Source organism: Scatophagus argus, chromosome 9, assembly GCF_020382885.2.
Source record: "Scatophagus argus isolate fScaArg1 chromosome 9, fScaArg1.pri, whole genome shotgun sequence".
NCBI classification, from domain to species: Eukaryota; Metazoa; Chordata; class Actinopteri; family Scatophagidae; genus Scatophagus; species Scatophagus argus.
Window position 1 is genome coordinate 24649084 of NC_058501.1, and position 14107 is coordinate 24663190.

At 42.2% G+C, this 14107-nt stretch overlaps 2 protein-coding genes across 3 annotated transcripts; one reads left to right on the forward strand and one right to left on the reverse strand.

Moving 5' to 3' along the window:
• Positions 1 to 14: 14 nt before the first annotated feature.
• eaf1 (ELL associated factor 1) lies at positions 15 to 7438 on the reverse strand. 2 transcript variants are annotated; one of them, XM_046398724.1, is made up of 7 exons: positions 7131 to 7438; positions 5748 to 5842; positions 5062 to 5198; positions 4626 to 4798; positions 4232 to 4453; positions 3250 to 3310; positions 15 to 1556 (listed from the first exon to the last, which is right to left on the reverse strand). In XM_046398724.1, the coding sequence occupies exons 1-6, from the start codon at positions 7231 to 7233 to the stop codon at positions 3261 to 3263; spliced, it is 780 nt and encodes a 259-aa protein (XP_046254680.1). In that variant the 5' UTR covers positions 7234 to 7438; the 3' UTR covers positions 15 to 1556; positions 3250 to 3260. The 2 variants fall into 2 exon arrangements, with proteins under 2 accessions (XP_046254680.1, XP_046254679.1); XM_046398723.1 differs by lacking the exon at positions 15 to 1556 and having other exon boundaries at positions 2047 to 3310; positions 7131 to 7436.
• A 158-nt stretch (positions 7439 to 7596) lies between these two features.
• On the forward strand, positions 7597 to 10448 carry mettl6 (methyltransferase 6, methylcytidine). Its single transcript, XM_046398721.1, has 5 exons — positions 7597 to 8143; positions 8286 to 8420; positions 8577 to 8747; positions 9018 to 9159; positions 9578 to 10448. Exons 1-5 carry the CDS (start codon positions 7838 to 7840, stop codon positions 9730 to 9732), a joined length of 909 nt encoding a protein of 302 aa, XP_046254677.1. The 5' UTR covers positions 7597 to 7837; the 3' UTR covers positions 9733 to 10448.
• The last annotated feature ends 3659 nt before the right edge of the window (positions 10449 to 14107 follow it).

Consider the following 14107-nt stretch of genomic DNA (forward strand, 5'->3'; position numbering starts at 1 on the left):
AAGAGGTGACGGGAGGGTGTGCAGGTGTGCAGCAGCGAGGACAGAAGAGGGGGAGTGAGAGCGACAGGAAGAGGAAGAGGACGAGGAAGGTGAGCCAATACTTCTAATGAAATCTGCACATTTTTGGTTTGAATGCTCACTGGATAGAAAAAGATTATGTCAGGGTGATATTGATAGTGTTATCAACGTTAGAAGAGTGAACACAAGCAGACCAACGTGAGCAGACCACATCCTCGTGTGATACTGATACCAATACAACCTGCAACTTCACTTAATTAACGAACAATCAAAAACAGATTCATCAGCACTCAGTAAGAAACAGACTACAGTGAAAACATCCACTTTGAATACATCTGCACACCTTTAATACACTTCAAATTCGTACAAACACATTTCACATAGTGGCAGCACTACAGAAAAACATGAGAACTGAAGCACCAAATACAACACTCAGTCCACTCAGAGTGCGTTCAAGGAAAACCCGAGTGGAGAATCGAACTTTAGCGCCCACCCGCCTCAGCGGCTGCTTCATTCCACCATTCGACATCCACTTTGACTTCAAGTACAGCAGAAGCTTAAAACTGAGCGGGACAACAGCTGCTGGGCGATGCAGGCTGGACCCACAGTCGACTGTCTTACAGAGAGAAAACTGGTCCTTTGTGTTCGGGATATTTAAAACTGGTCTGGTTTGAAGTACTGCGCGGTGGGCCAGGAACATCTTCTAACTCACAATCTGCTCTGTTCTGTCAGCTCGGGAAGCAAAGACGAACTTCGCCTCAAGCAGCTTTAGAGAAATGCAGCAATGATAAAAAAGTACAACAGCAGGAACATCTTGTATGACAGCAGATTGTTTTAGCTGTATGACAGGCTCTCCAAAGTGACCTGTGATTGGAGGCTTTCTTTTCAAAACAGCACATTAACCATTTGGGTTTTTAAAAAGTGTATAATGGTCTGTGGATCGACTGATGTGGTATTAATGTGATCAAAGAGACCGAATCAATGATGGAATGAAGTGCATTTTTGAATTAAAGACAACACAGATACAGATCAATTGGAAAAACACTGAATATCAGACCTGATAAGCAGCCAGACTGATCACTATGATGTTCATCAGTGAATGATTAAAAATGTAAACCTTGATTTTCCATTTAGAATCAAAATTGTGACAGTAATGACATAAAGTTTCTCTTTCCTCATACAGAATTAAAGTAAATCACCTCAAAGATTTATTAGGTCGATCAGGACTAATAACAACACATCGACCGTCTAATCATTAAGAAGGAAACGTCCCTTTAATTTTGACCACTTTTTACCAGACCCCAAAATCCAATCGATTTTTATCACAACGCTGTCCAACTGAAGTCTGAAGTCTGTGGGTTGTTGTGTCACATTAATGAAAACATTATACAGGACAAGGAATACATCTGGACACTGACACGACACAAAGTGACACTGCGATCCCGCTCTCTGCACGAGATGTGGGCAGCTCGACTCTTTGGCATTTTCAGAAAACGTCACATTCGCTTTTGTTTCCAACACTAAGTCGTGGAATCGTCCTGAAAGTGTTAGATGAAAATGTGGGATCAAAAAGAAGACATTCTCTGTTTGACAACAATGACATTTTCAACAAAATACTAAGAAAACAAACCACTTTGAAGGATTTCTTTTCCCTTTTTCAGACTTAAATCCTGTATAATTTGGTTTTATGTGAAAATTCTAATCCCTGTTGACCGAGACCCGAGACTCTACTTTTAACTTTGTTGAGCTTCAGCGACTGTGGAGGGTTCACCACCGTCAGTGACTCTCTGTAACCGCTCAGACTGTGAGCCTGTGGGAGGAAGGAAGTCGTGACGGAGACGCACACACGCAGCTGAGAATCTGTTTGCTGCACAGCATGTAGTGTTTCATTTGGTAACCCTGCCAACAGCAGCTCACCTGGGATGTTTTAGCCTCATTCAGCTCGTTGCTTTGACTCTTCAGCTACAAACAAACAGGAGCTGTTGGACACTAAACCACGTTAGTCCTGACAACACGACTGGCTGATATCCATCAGGTCAGTGTTCTCTATGAGTTTGTTTTTGGGTCTTTTCTGCCCCCTAGTGGCAGAAAAAAATCACCAAATGCAGCTTTAAAAATGTGCAAATTGCACACAAATCTAATCAAATTTCAGCTTATGTCACCGAACAAACATCTTGAAAAAGTTAAATCAATACTGAAGCGCAAGCTGAAATTTAATTTAAGTTCCTCTGCGATCAGCTAACTGTTTAAAGAACAAGACTGTTTATCTCATCATCAGCAAATCCAACGAAAAAGCAAAAACCTACAACAAACTGATCTTAAGAAGAGTTTCAAAAACCTATTAAAAACATGTCAATATTCCGCTGTTCAAGTTCCTTCATTACACACACTGTGGCCCATTTTGACTCAATCCCAAAAAACTGAGTGAGCTCTAAGAATGAACTTAAAAAAGTAGTCTTTTCCTCCTGTTTGTTTGATAAAAACTACAGTGAGCGGCTGAGCCTGACAGAGAACAAAACAACACATCTGCAAACTGCTGCTGTCATTTGCAAAAATCTAGAACGTCCATATCTTTAAATGAAGGTCATCTGACATAAGCTTCATCAGTCCTTAGTCACTCTAATGACTGAAGGTGAGATTAGTTTACAGTTTAAGACTAGGACTAAGAAGAGATTAGAGAACTGAGATTATCGAGGCACAGAGGGCAGCCGATTGTTTTGTGCTCTGATCTCAACACACCACAGAAGCAGGTGACAAAATGTGATGCGTTTTGTTTTTTGTTTTTGTGTTGCAGGCAAACAGATAAAAACACGAAGAGGCTTCTCACCACCTTCTCTGACAAACCACAGGACGAGGTGAGAGGATGAGGGCCGATGGTTCACGAACATCTCATCTCACCATGAACCCAACAGAAACAGAAGATACAAGTCGATAAAACTAGCTGTTCTAAGTACAGAAAATATGTATGTGCACTCTAATATATCATCTTCCAAACCCGGGTAAAAGTTTCATTTTCTAAAGTTTTGCTATACAAAACAAAATATACATCTAATAAAAATACACTCTTAAAGTTCCCAGCTGGCCAGCTTTAAAGATATATGAAAATAAAATTCAAGATACAGTCAAACCAAGATATACAGCCGGGGTCAGCTATCACAGCAAAGGAACAGGTGAACGAGGCAGAGAGGAGGAGGAGGAGGAGGAGGAGGAGGAGTGTGGAGAGAGACTGACCAGCAGGGAGGTCAGTCGTCGTCACTGTCGCTGCCCGACTCGCTGAGCTGAAGGTCATTTCCTGTGAAGAAAACAGATGGGTCATGTGATGTTTCCTGCCACTGATTCAGAAAACTGACACGTCCGTCTCATCTGTTTATCGTATTAGGATTGACGGAGCTTATAATGCATTGTGACTACCCACGCTCACCTACACACACCACAACAATCAGCTGTAGTGAGAACTCATAGTGTGTTTTAACAGTCCATGTAGTATCATAAGTTGTCAAAGCGTGTTAAGTAGCTTCATCACTACGTGTCGTTGTTGACAGTCAGTGAAGACTGATGCATTTTCATACCAACTGGGACGAAACACTGTCAAACAGAAACAGTTATCGTGACTTGATTTATGGACGTTTCACTCACGTCACGATTACTGGAAAGTCTGAGCTGCTCGACAGGAAGACGCACAGCTGCAGGGTGTCATGCCTGGTGGTTTTTGGTTATGCTTTGTCTCTTGATTTCAGTCCATGTGCCATGTTTCATGTTTGTCTTGTCATGTGTTTCCATGTTTTATGTTCAAGGTTTTTGTCATGTCCTGTTTTATTGTGAAAGTGTCTCTTCCCCTGTGTGCCCTGTTTTCATGTAGCTTTGCTTTGGTTTTCCTGATTGCTTTCTCCCTCCTGATGTGTGTCACCTGTGTCTCGTTGTCATATCTATTTAGTCCTTGTCTTCCCAGTCACCTTTGTCTGAGCGTCTGCATTTTTTCCCCCCCCATGCCATGCCAGGAACGTGTTGTTGGTTTTGCCTTGCCATGCCATGCCATGCCTAGTTTTTTGCCACAGTAAGTGTGTTTTTTGAGTTTAGCTTTGTTTTAATAAAAGACAAGTGTTTTTGGACCTCCACCACGCCTGCCTGCCTGCTCCTTTTTGACTCTGCATCGGGGTTCAGCTAATTTCTGCGTCAGCGACGACGCCGACCAATCTTGACACAGGGTACTCACGGAGTGTGTTCATGAGCTGGTTGTTGCCCTGCTGCCGGTCGGCTCCTCCGTTGGCCACGGGGTGGCGGTTTGGGGACGTCTGGCTAAGCGGTCGGGGGCCGTCGTGCTCGCCGTCGCTGCTGCTGCTGTCGTCGCCGCTCCCTGAGGCGCTGGCTGAGTCCGAGGAGCTGCTGCTGCCGCTGCTGCTCATCTGCTCTATCACGTCCACCTCCGCTCGCAGCTCTGCAAACAGCAGCAGGGAGAAAATATCATTTGTTTCGTATTCCATCATTTCCATGCATCACATGTGCAAAGTAAAATAAGGTCAGATGTTAAAATTCAATGACAAATGAAATGAAATATTCTGTGTTCCATGAGTTATACGTTTGCTGTGGTCAGGTTAGGACCTCCTTACCTCTCTTGATGTCATCGAGCTGGGGCTCTGGGGAGGGATTATCCTTTGAAGGAGACGGGGAGGTCTTGGCCCCGGCCCCGGGTTTGGTGGGGGCCCGGAACTGAGAGCTGGGCTGGCTGGACCGAACCGACTGCTGCTCGATCCTGGCCTGGATCTTACTGCTACCCTCCGCCCTGAAACACAAACACACACACAGCAAATGGACTAACTTTTAGTCCTTTCTGGTCTGAATATCTGAATCAGGAATTTGCAAATGCACAGACAGAATCATGAATTTGGTGCAGTAATTATCAACATCCAGAAGATGGAGCCAACATCACTTTGGCTTTGTCACTTTTGTGACAAACCTGCAAATTTAAAATGCATTTAACTTTCATTTCTCTTAACAGACGAGTGAACTGATTCAATGGATTTCTCAGATCTTCTTTCTTCTCACCTGGTTTTCTTGACTTGGATGCTGCTGCTCAGCTTCTCCAGTACGAATTCCCCGGTGTCGTGGTTGATGATCAGCACGCAGTCCTTCTGGTACGGCCGCTTGTTTCCTTTGAATACTGTCATGGGAGGCGTGGAGCCCTGAAGGACAACAACAACGTGAATATACAGCGTCCATGTTTATCTCCAATTTTAAATGAACAGAGATGCCTCTTGTAAAATTCAAATGTTGGGGGACAACAACAGCAAGCGTTAGCAAGTTTTAACACAAAAATTTATTTTATAAACCCACTTAATGTTTTTAGACTAAACTTGTAGACAGCAACTGTGTTTCCGATGTTTTTAAATCAATATCATCATAGTTTAATGTTGCTGAAAGCAGGGAAATGAACGCTTGAAACATTCAAACATGGAGCTGGTTGCCAAACAGCAAACTTGTTAATTCGCAAAACAATGACATTCAAATAAACTTGTCCAAAACATTTAAGTTTGCTCATTGTTTAGGAAGGATTTTCTGACAACACATAGTAACGTGCAATACTCTGCAGCTGAACCCGAAATGAAAGGGTCTGTGAAGTAGTTTAAGTTTCTGGTGAATTTGTAAAAGTCTCCCTGCTGTTTTCTTCACAGAAAAGCTTCACTCAGGCTGCTTAAGACTCAGTAAACCAGAGGAGAACACAGCAGTCTTACCGGGATGTGAGGTAATGTGATGGTCACTTCATCTCCCTTCCCAACTTGAAGCTCTCCCTCACAGCTTGTGTCGATTGACGCTGGTTTGAAGTCGTCTGAAAGGACAGACGTTGGGAATGTGTAAGCCACGAGGACAAAAATCAGAAGTCCACTGCACAGCAGCACAACCGAGCCGAGTGCAGTTCAGATCAGGCCTGACACCCAGATTTGAGGTTTGCAGACGGTGTATTACATTTAAGATATCAGACTGTGCACGTGTCTGGCAGACAGCTGATCTTAAGGCGGATACTGGCAATTGAAAATTTAAACAGTGTGATGTATGAACCAACATTCTTTTTTTAACATTATTTACAGACTTCCTTATTAATTCACTATAAATTAGTCATAAATGACGAAGAAAAGCTGCAAATTCTGACATTTAAGAGGCTGAAACCAGCATATGTTTGACATTTTTGCTTAAAAAAATTTTTGCTTAAAAAGATTCATTTATAATCAGAAGAGTCTGCAACTAATTTTCTTTCTATCTACAAACTGATGGATTGACTAATCGTTAATTGTTGCAGCTGTAATTGCTTAAAATTATTCTTTAAGGGCTTGTGACCAAGATTTGTACAAACGGGGACATTTTACAGTCAAAAATAAACTCTGATGGACAAACTATGCAGTTTCTCAGCAACTTGCTGCAACTCATCTGTCACAAGCCAATACTGCTGCTGTGCTGCAGTGACTGACTGTCACTGCACGATGCTGCATGAGGAGCTTGTGAACGCAAGACTTTAGTCACATCAGCAAACTCAAAGCACATCGCTTTCTCCTCCACCCACAGCGAGGTGGCACCACAGTGAACCCATCAGTTTACTGCGCGGGTCCACAGTCGTTCGTCATTATTTATATGATCTGAAAGAACAGAACAAAACCAACAACAGCTGAAGAAAATACTTTGGGTGCATAGGTTTTCTATTTATTATGTCAAAGTAGTCTTTATTCACCCATCTTTTAGTAAGTAAGATATGTGCTGAACCACAGGCTGAAGTCATCAGGCAAACTTAAACTTTAAAGAAGTAAAGGCATGGAGAACTTTCTTCTTCTTTATATAGGTAAAAAAAAAAAAAAACAACAACAACTAAATAAATAAAAAATAATATACAACAGACAGTAATACTCTCTTTTACCGGGAGCCTGAGAGTTGACTAAACACCCGCTGTGTTCCGAAGGATGCTGCAACGCTAAAGCAGTGGGTGTAGCCATACTTGTTTATGCAAATGACTTCATAGACTTAACCACATAACTGGCCAGGTTGTGTAAGAGAGAGCCTCCCCGTACATGTGAGCTAGCTAACCCCACAGGGTGTAATGCAGCACATAACGCGGATTTCACACTCACATCTGATGGTGTGAAAGGAAGATTTTGGCCTCTTCTCAAAGCTTTCTCCGAGCTTCAAAACATGCTCCTCTTTGTCCAGCAGCGGATTCGTACTCCCGTTCATGTTTCAGTTTGTTTTAAAATAAAATCACATTTATCTAAAAATATGCAAAAGAGTCAAGCTTCATCTGGCAGCTCCAGTGGGATTTGAGTAAGAAACCAACTATAAGCCAAAGTTACCCGACTGTGGCTAACATTTAGCAAAACATCGCTGTCGTCATTCGGCCACTCCTTTTCCGCTTTTGGTCCGGCTATCAAATGTCACCGAAAACAAGTTGTGAGCAACTTTGCTTTGTCAATAAAGTATAAAACCGTTAACAAATAAACAGCAACTCATACTAATCGATTAAATATGGTAATACCCACTATTTTTATTCAGTAGACAATATGAAACGATAACACTGACGTCACTGAGAGGAACTGGATGAAATTGTAAGCGCTATACGGAAGAATTTAAATAACGGACAAGATGGATGTCAAATATGGAATAATGTAGCTAGGTACATTTCTTTTAAAAATATTCGGTTAGTTTTAGTGCTATTCACCGACGAAATAACTGAGGTTGTTGTAAAACATGTCGAAATGTTTGAACTCACATAAATAAATTATCAGTAACGTCTCTGACAGAAACAAGGAGGTCGTAAAATCCGAGAGTTTCTAACAGCGTCATGGCGGTTTCGACAAATGAGACTTTTCCCGGTGATGTTAAAACAACTTATACAGAGGAAGAAGAGCGTTCAAAAGACGAAAGTGTCCCCGGGCAGACCATAACCTCCGCCGCCAGAGTTTTGACCCAGGAGGAGCTGGACAAACTCGGCGGCGAGCGGGCTCTGGTGTCCGACTTCAAACAGATGAAGTTGGAAAAAGAATCTCAGAAAAATTGGGACTTGTTTTACAAAAGAAACACGACAAATTTCTTTAAGGACAGACACTGGACCACCAGAGAATTTGAAGAGCTCAGGGCGTGCAGAGAGGTGAGTAAGAGGACAAACTGCAGTGGATCAAAGTTTCAGCATTTCCTTCTCACAAAGCTCCCATGTTTTGGAGCGGATAAAGTGATTTTTCGGACTAATCTATTCATTTATTTCTTCTGAATTTGTCCCGTCTGGTTTGCAGTTCGAGTCTCAGAGGCTGGTGCTGCTGGAGGCCGGCTGTGGTGTGGGAAACTGCATCTTCCCTCTGCTGGAGGACGACCTCAACATCTTTGTTTATGCCTGTGACTTCTCACCACGAGCTGTTGAATTTGTCAGAGTAGGCCAACACTTTCTCAAAAATTATTGCCGAGCTGCTGCAGTTGAAGAGTGGTCATACGGGAGAGCTATAAAGTGAAGACAAAATGCGTAGCAGATCTCTTCCCAAAATAATCACAATGCAGCTAAAACCACTTCATCTGCCTTCTGTTTACAGCAAAACCCTCTGTACTGCCCTGAACGCTGCTGTGCCTTCCAGTGTGATTTAACTAAAGATGATCTGAGAGAAAATGTGCCTGAGGGCAGCGTGGACGTCGTCACTCTCATCTTCGTCCTGTCGGCTGTCCACCCTGACAAGATGAAACTGGTTTTGCAGAACATCAGCAAGGTGAGTGCAGAGACAGAAAGGTGGAAAGACTCAGCAAAGGGTTTTAATTTGATCAGTTCTTCTGAATCTTTTCTCCCTAAAATCGAATTACATGCATGCCAACTATACATATAGAAATAAATGACACTAAGATTTGTTGAAATTAGTTTTGCTTCTGTGTGGCTGTTAGCGTTTGAGGTTAGTGTCTGTCGGTAACTTCACATCCTGCTTTTGGCAGCTCTAATACAAGCTGGTTCAGGTGGTGTAATGTAACAAGGTTATGGCTTTAAGGTGCTGAAGCCTGGAGGCATCATCCTGTTCAGGGACTACGGCGTGTACGACCATGCCATGCTCAGGTTTAAAGCCGGCAGCAAGCTGGGAGAGAACTTTTACGTCCGGCAAGACGGCACCAGGTCCTACTTCTTCTCTAAAGGTCAGCAAACGACTTCAGGAAGGTCAATTTTATGTTGTGTCACTGAGACTGAAGAGAGATGAGTAGAAATATGTAGTAATGTAAATAGGTGAACAGACACTGCATGTACAGTATCAATACTGATATGTATGTATTTTTATGTACTTTGATTCTGCTTCCACAGTCCCCTTTTTTTTCCTAATATATTTCTTTTGTAGAACGTCCTCCTCTACACAAAAGCAGTTAAAAACTTTTACTCTAAAAAGTAACCATTATTGATTTCAATACTTGCTGTTCAGCAAACTGCAATATGGGAAGGATGGAATGACAAGCAAGCCAGCAGTGTGGAGATTCTGTTGTTATTATTATTATTATTATTATTTCTTGACCTCTCATGTCGTTCCCTCCCTGCTTTTCTGCTCTTTTCATTCACTTTCAGAGTTCCTGGCTGAGCTGTTTGAGGCGACGGGCCTCCAATCTGTTGCCAACGACTACGTGCTGAGAGAGACGGTCAACAAGAAGGAGGGACTTTGTGTTCCCAGAGTGTTCCTGCAGAGCAAATTCACAAAGCCCAGCCAATCACAGGGCTCCTGACGTCACTCCGAACTCTGCAAAAGTGTCAAGAAACATGAGACTGTCCAGTGGAAACCGAATGACAAAAATGTACGTAGACTTTGGGGAACTGGTCGCCTGACCGTTTCTTAGAGGGCGTGTGACCTGCTGGTCTTGAATCCCTGATGCTACGAGGGGAGATGCAGGTGGGTAAGGTAGATGAATAATGTCTCCTCTCATTGATCAGCTGCTCTTTCAGTGACAGATGAAGACAGGTTTTTTTTACATATGGGAAAAGTATGAACATGGAGCATGAGTGTTCAGCAGAGCCCTTAGCTGGATAAATAGTGAATCTGAACAGTATTGTAGTGGGTCCTATTAGTTTAAACTCCATGTCACTTTGATGGACCCGTCGCATCAGCACGTGATTTGGCTTCTCTGCAAGCCTTCAAACTTTATTCCCCTGTGAACAAACCAGTATTTTGTTTGTCCCCGGAGTATTTATCTGAACACTTCTGTTTGAAAAAAAATTGCTCACTGTCTTAAATTCTGCCTGCAGTCCAATTTTAAAATACCTTCAGATGTAACCCACCGAGACAGATAGCAGTCACACTTTGATTGGCAGTGGCAGACCACTTTGTGTCATTTTACTGTATATCAAACTTTGGGTGTCACTGTATACTGGTAATGTCGATAACCATGATATTTTAAAAATGAAATACTGAGATCATGTTAATAAAACACACTTTGTTATAGTAGGTGGCAGTGATGCACTGATACTGGTGAAGTGAAAATGTGTTTTGCGGCAGTCTTAATCATAACGTCCACATGTATCTGAGTTGTGGTCGGTTAAAGCATCCCGCAGCATGATCTAAACATTGCTTCCTGTTGGGCGAGTGTGTCACCCACCGTAAACCTGCATGGCGACTCTTTCTGCGAACACACACACAGGAAAAAATGGTATGAAAATACCAGCAGAGAAAAAAACACAGTGAGCAGGGCAGTCTAAAGGTCAATCTTAAATGTCAGTTGAAGTTAGCTTGCTTGTAGTTTTACCTTTTAAACATTTTGTTTGTGTGTGTGGGGAGAGGATGAAACATTTTTGAGATATTTTTCTTCGTCCTGAACAGTGACCCACAGGAATACACAATGTGTGGTATTCCCCTTTAAGCTGACTGAGCATGTTACAGTGAACATGGTTTCGAAACAGTACGCTCTAACTGATGCAGCTTCCTGTCCTGTGGTTTGGCTTGGCAGCCCTGCACTGGTGTGATGAAAAACAAATGCTGAAGTGAACTGCATCTGCAAGTTTAAATTTATTTCAGACGAGTACTCGCTTAGTCCTGCTGTTAGACACCTCCAGATACAGTGCAACAGTACGAAACTGTTTTCAACACCACTTCTAACCCAGCCTGCCTCTGGTATCAATGCAAACTCTACGCCACGTTTCTCCCCTGTCAATAGAAAACGTAGTATTCGGCAAATAATACCATTAGTATCGATATTAGTTAAAGTGATAGTACTGCTTGGTTTTTATATTGAAACAGGTCACTAACCCAGACGTCAGTAACGTTAGCTGTCTTAGCTAACGTCTTTAAACGCATGTCATGTTATTTCTGCCGCTGTCACCCAATGAAATGAAAACAAAAGACAAAGTTTGATGGCAGTACAAACACCAGTGGGTGTCACACTGTAGCTCTTTAATGTTCTGAGCAAAAGTCCAGTAAACCAGTAGGTGATGAGACATGAAGAGACAATCAGTGCGAGGATCAGTCTGCAAGAGAGCACAGCAAGGCATCAGTGCACAGTACTGAAGGGCCTCTTTCCCGCCCACAATGTTTAACCTTTAGTTAAAAACTTCAGTTTAGCATTTAAATGATGAACCACTGAAAGAAAAAAGTGATTACAAAATCTTTGGCCCCTTTAACTGTTAGTATCTGTACAAATTTTATGGCGAACAATCGGCCAATCTGCTGTCTCGGTTTAAAATTGTTAATTTGGTGTGCATTTCCATGCACACAAGCCAAGGCAAATATATTGTCAAAAATGTCTTCAGAGAACACACACACAACAATGAATGAATAAATAAAAATCTACTTAGTCATAATAATGTTAGTGTTCTCTGAGTGAAAACAATACCTTGGACTTGGATCCAGATGAAATGACCCATTGCTGTGTTTCCACTGCACTCAGCCTTGCACTGAAACCGTCCGCTGTCCTTCTGCGTCAGGTTGAGAATCTCCGTCACGACCAGTCTGCGCCTGTTCAGACCATCTTTGCCATCAAAGATTGTCTCATTTACTGTGGTGAAGTACTTCCTCGGGTTTGTCAGCTCAGCATCTTCTTGACACCACACAGCGTGAAGCATATCGCACTGACTGAAGTCATAATGCACCTCACAGGAAAGTTTGACCGATGAGCCTTTGGCGGGTTGGAGGGTTTGCTGTTTGTAAAAGACCTCGACGTCTGAAACTGAAAGAAGAACTTAAACATTTATTAGACAGTTTCCACCTTGATTTAGGCTTTCAAACTCATTGATTTACTTTTATTTCGGAATACACTTAATCACCTTCTTGCTGAAAGTTAGATAAAAGATTAATTCCACTCTCATATTTGACAGGTAAAAAAAAAATGTTTTAAGCAAACCTAACTGGCCAGTCGCAGGTTAGTTTGGCTTAAAACTGGAAATGGTGACCAGCCTGGCTCAGTCCAAAGGTGACCACCGGTGGATTTTAAGGTTACTAATTAACACATTCTCATTTATTAAAATATACACAAATACTAAACGGCAAAAACCAGGAGTTGAGGCTTTCTTGGGTTGTACGTGCGAGCTACTGATATTTACAAAGATGGCTGACACATCTCATTCTCATGACATCCTTTTGAGCCAGAGACTGTGCAGCAGTGATCAGGATGTGGAGCCACAGTATGGAATGCCCACCCATAAACCCACCTGAGCCAATCAGGAGCGGCGCTGAGCTGTCAATCATGAAGTTTCTGCCCTATTTTACAGCATAAATTAAATAAAGACAATATGTGGCAAATAAATACTGCAGCAACATTTAGGTCTACTTTAGGCTGCAGGTTCAGGACTAACAAGCATTTACACACTGCTGGGGAAGCTGCTGTTACCAAATACTTCACTCTGGAGGACTTACAGTGAAAATACCAACTGATCAAACTGACAATACACATGTGATACGAAACCATACAACACAAAATCACGGAAGTTTCTGGAAGTGAACTTTCAACTATCAGCATGGACCACATTTCTTCTGCCACAAACTTGAATCTGTAGGATTCACTTTGGCTAAGGTTAAGGAAAGATTGTCATTTTGGTTAAAAGTTTATAATAATTCAGATTGTGAAATACTTACAACATTTGATCTTTAGGATTCGTGTACATGGACACAAATTTTCCATTTTTAACACGTGCCGACGATTGAACCAATAATTGAACAACAAAAAAGCACAAAGCTCACTGACCTACTTGACTCACTATTTGAATGCCACATTTACCCTTTGCACGTCCTGTGCCTTCTGCACACACACTCACACACGCAACACATTCCTGTACAAAAAATAAATCAAGAAATCAAGAGAGACTGAAATTTGACAAAATATTGACTCAGAATGTCAAACAAACAGAAAAATGCTCTCTTCTGTCAGTCCAGGAACTTGAAAATCACACTGTGATTACAGGCCTTTTATCACTGCTAGCAGCCTGGTTTCCCTTCACTTGTCCTCACTAACCTTTGTCCTGGGCAGACGACACGCTCAGCATCACCAGCAGCAGCACTGAAGGCACAGTGAGCCAAGTCATCCTCACGCTGGTGGGACACGAGGGGCACAGAGTGAGTTCCAAATGGCAGAGGCAAGATGAAAGCACGACACGACAGCCAGTTGCTGATTTCACATTTGCTGAGATGTGTGATGTGCGTGTATCTGCAGGCATGTGGGTGGAGAATCTGCCTCTCTGAGCTCACAGCAGGGTTTGCATTCGCTGTGAGCGTCCTTTCCTCTGCTGAGTGCAGGTACATGTGTTTCACTGAGCGGTTTATTATGAGCCAAGCAGCTGTGACAATACAGCTTTTTTATTGTTTAAACCACCTGATTTCTGCCTTAAATTTACTTGAATTTGACACTTAGATTTATAAAGTTTGAAGATACACGACAATAACACACACATTCAGCTGGGTTTTACACCAAGTGTTCTGGAAAGGTTTTCATTGCTGTGCCACTAATTTACTATATTGATCCTGTTTACACATAATGGAGCCTTATTTGTCACCTGCTGGATCTCAACTTTAATTTCAAAATTTACTTTAAAAAATAAGGTTTGCACAGGAGTTTCGTTGCACCATTTGACTTTCTGATTGTCTCATTATTGTCAGAGAAGTTCATCAAAGACAGATGC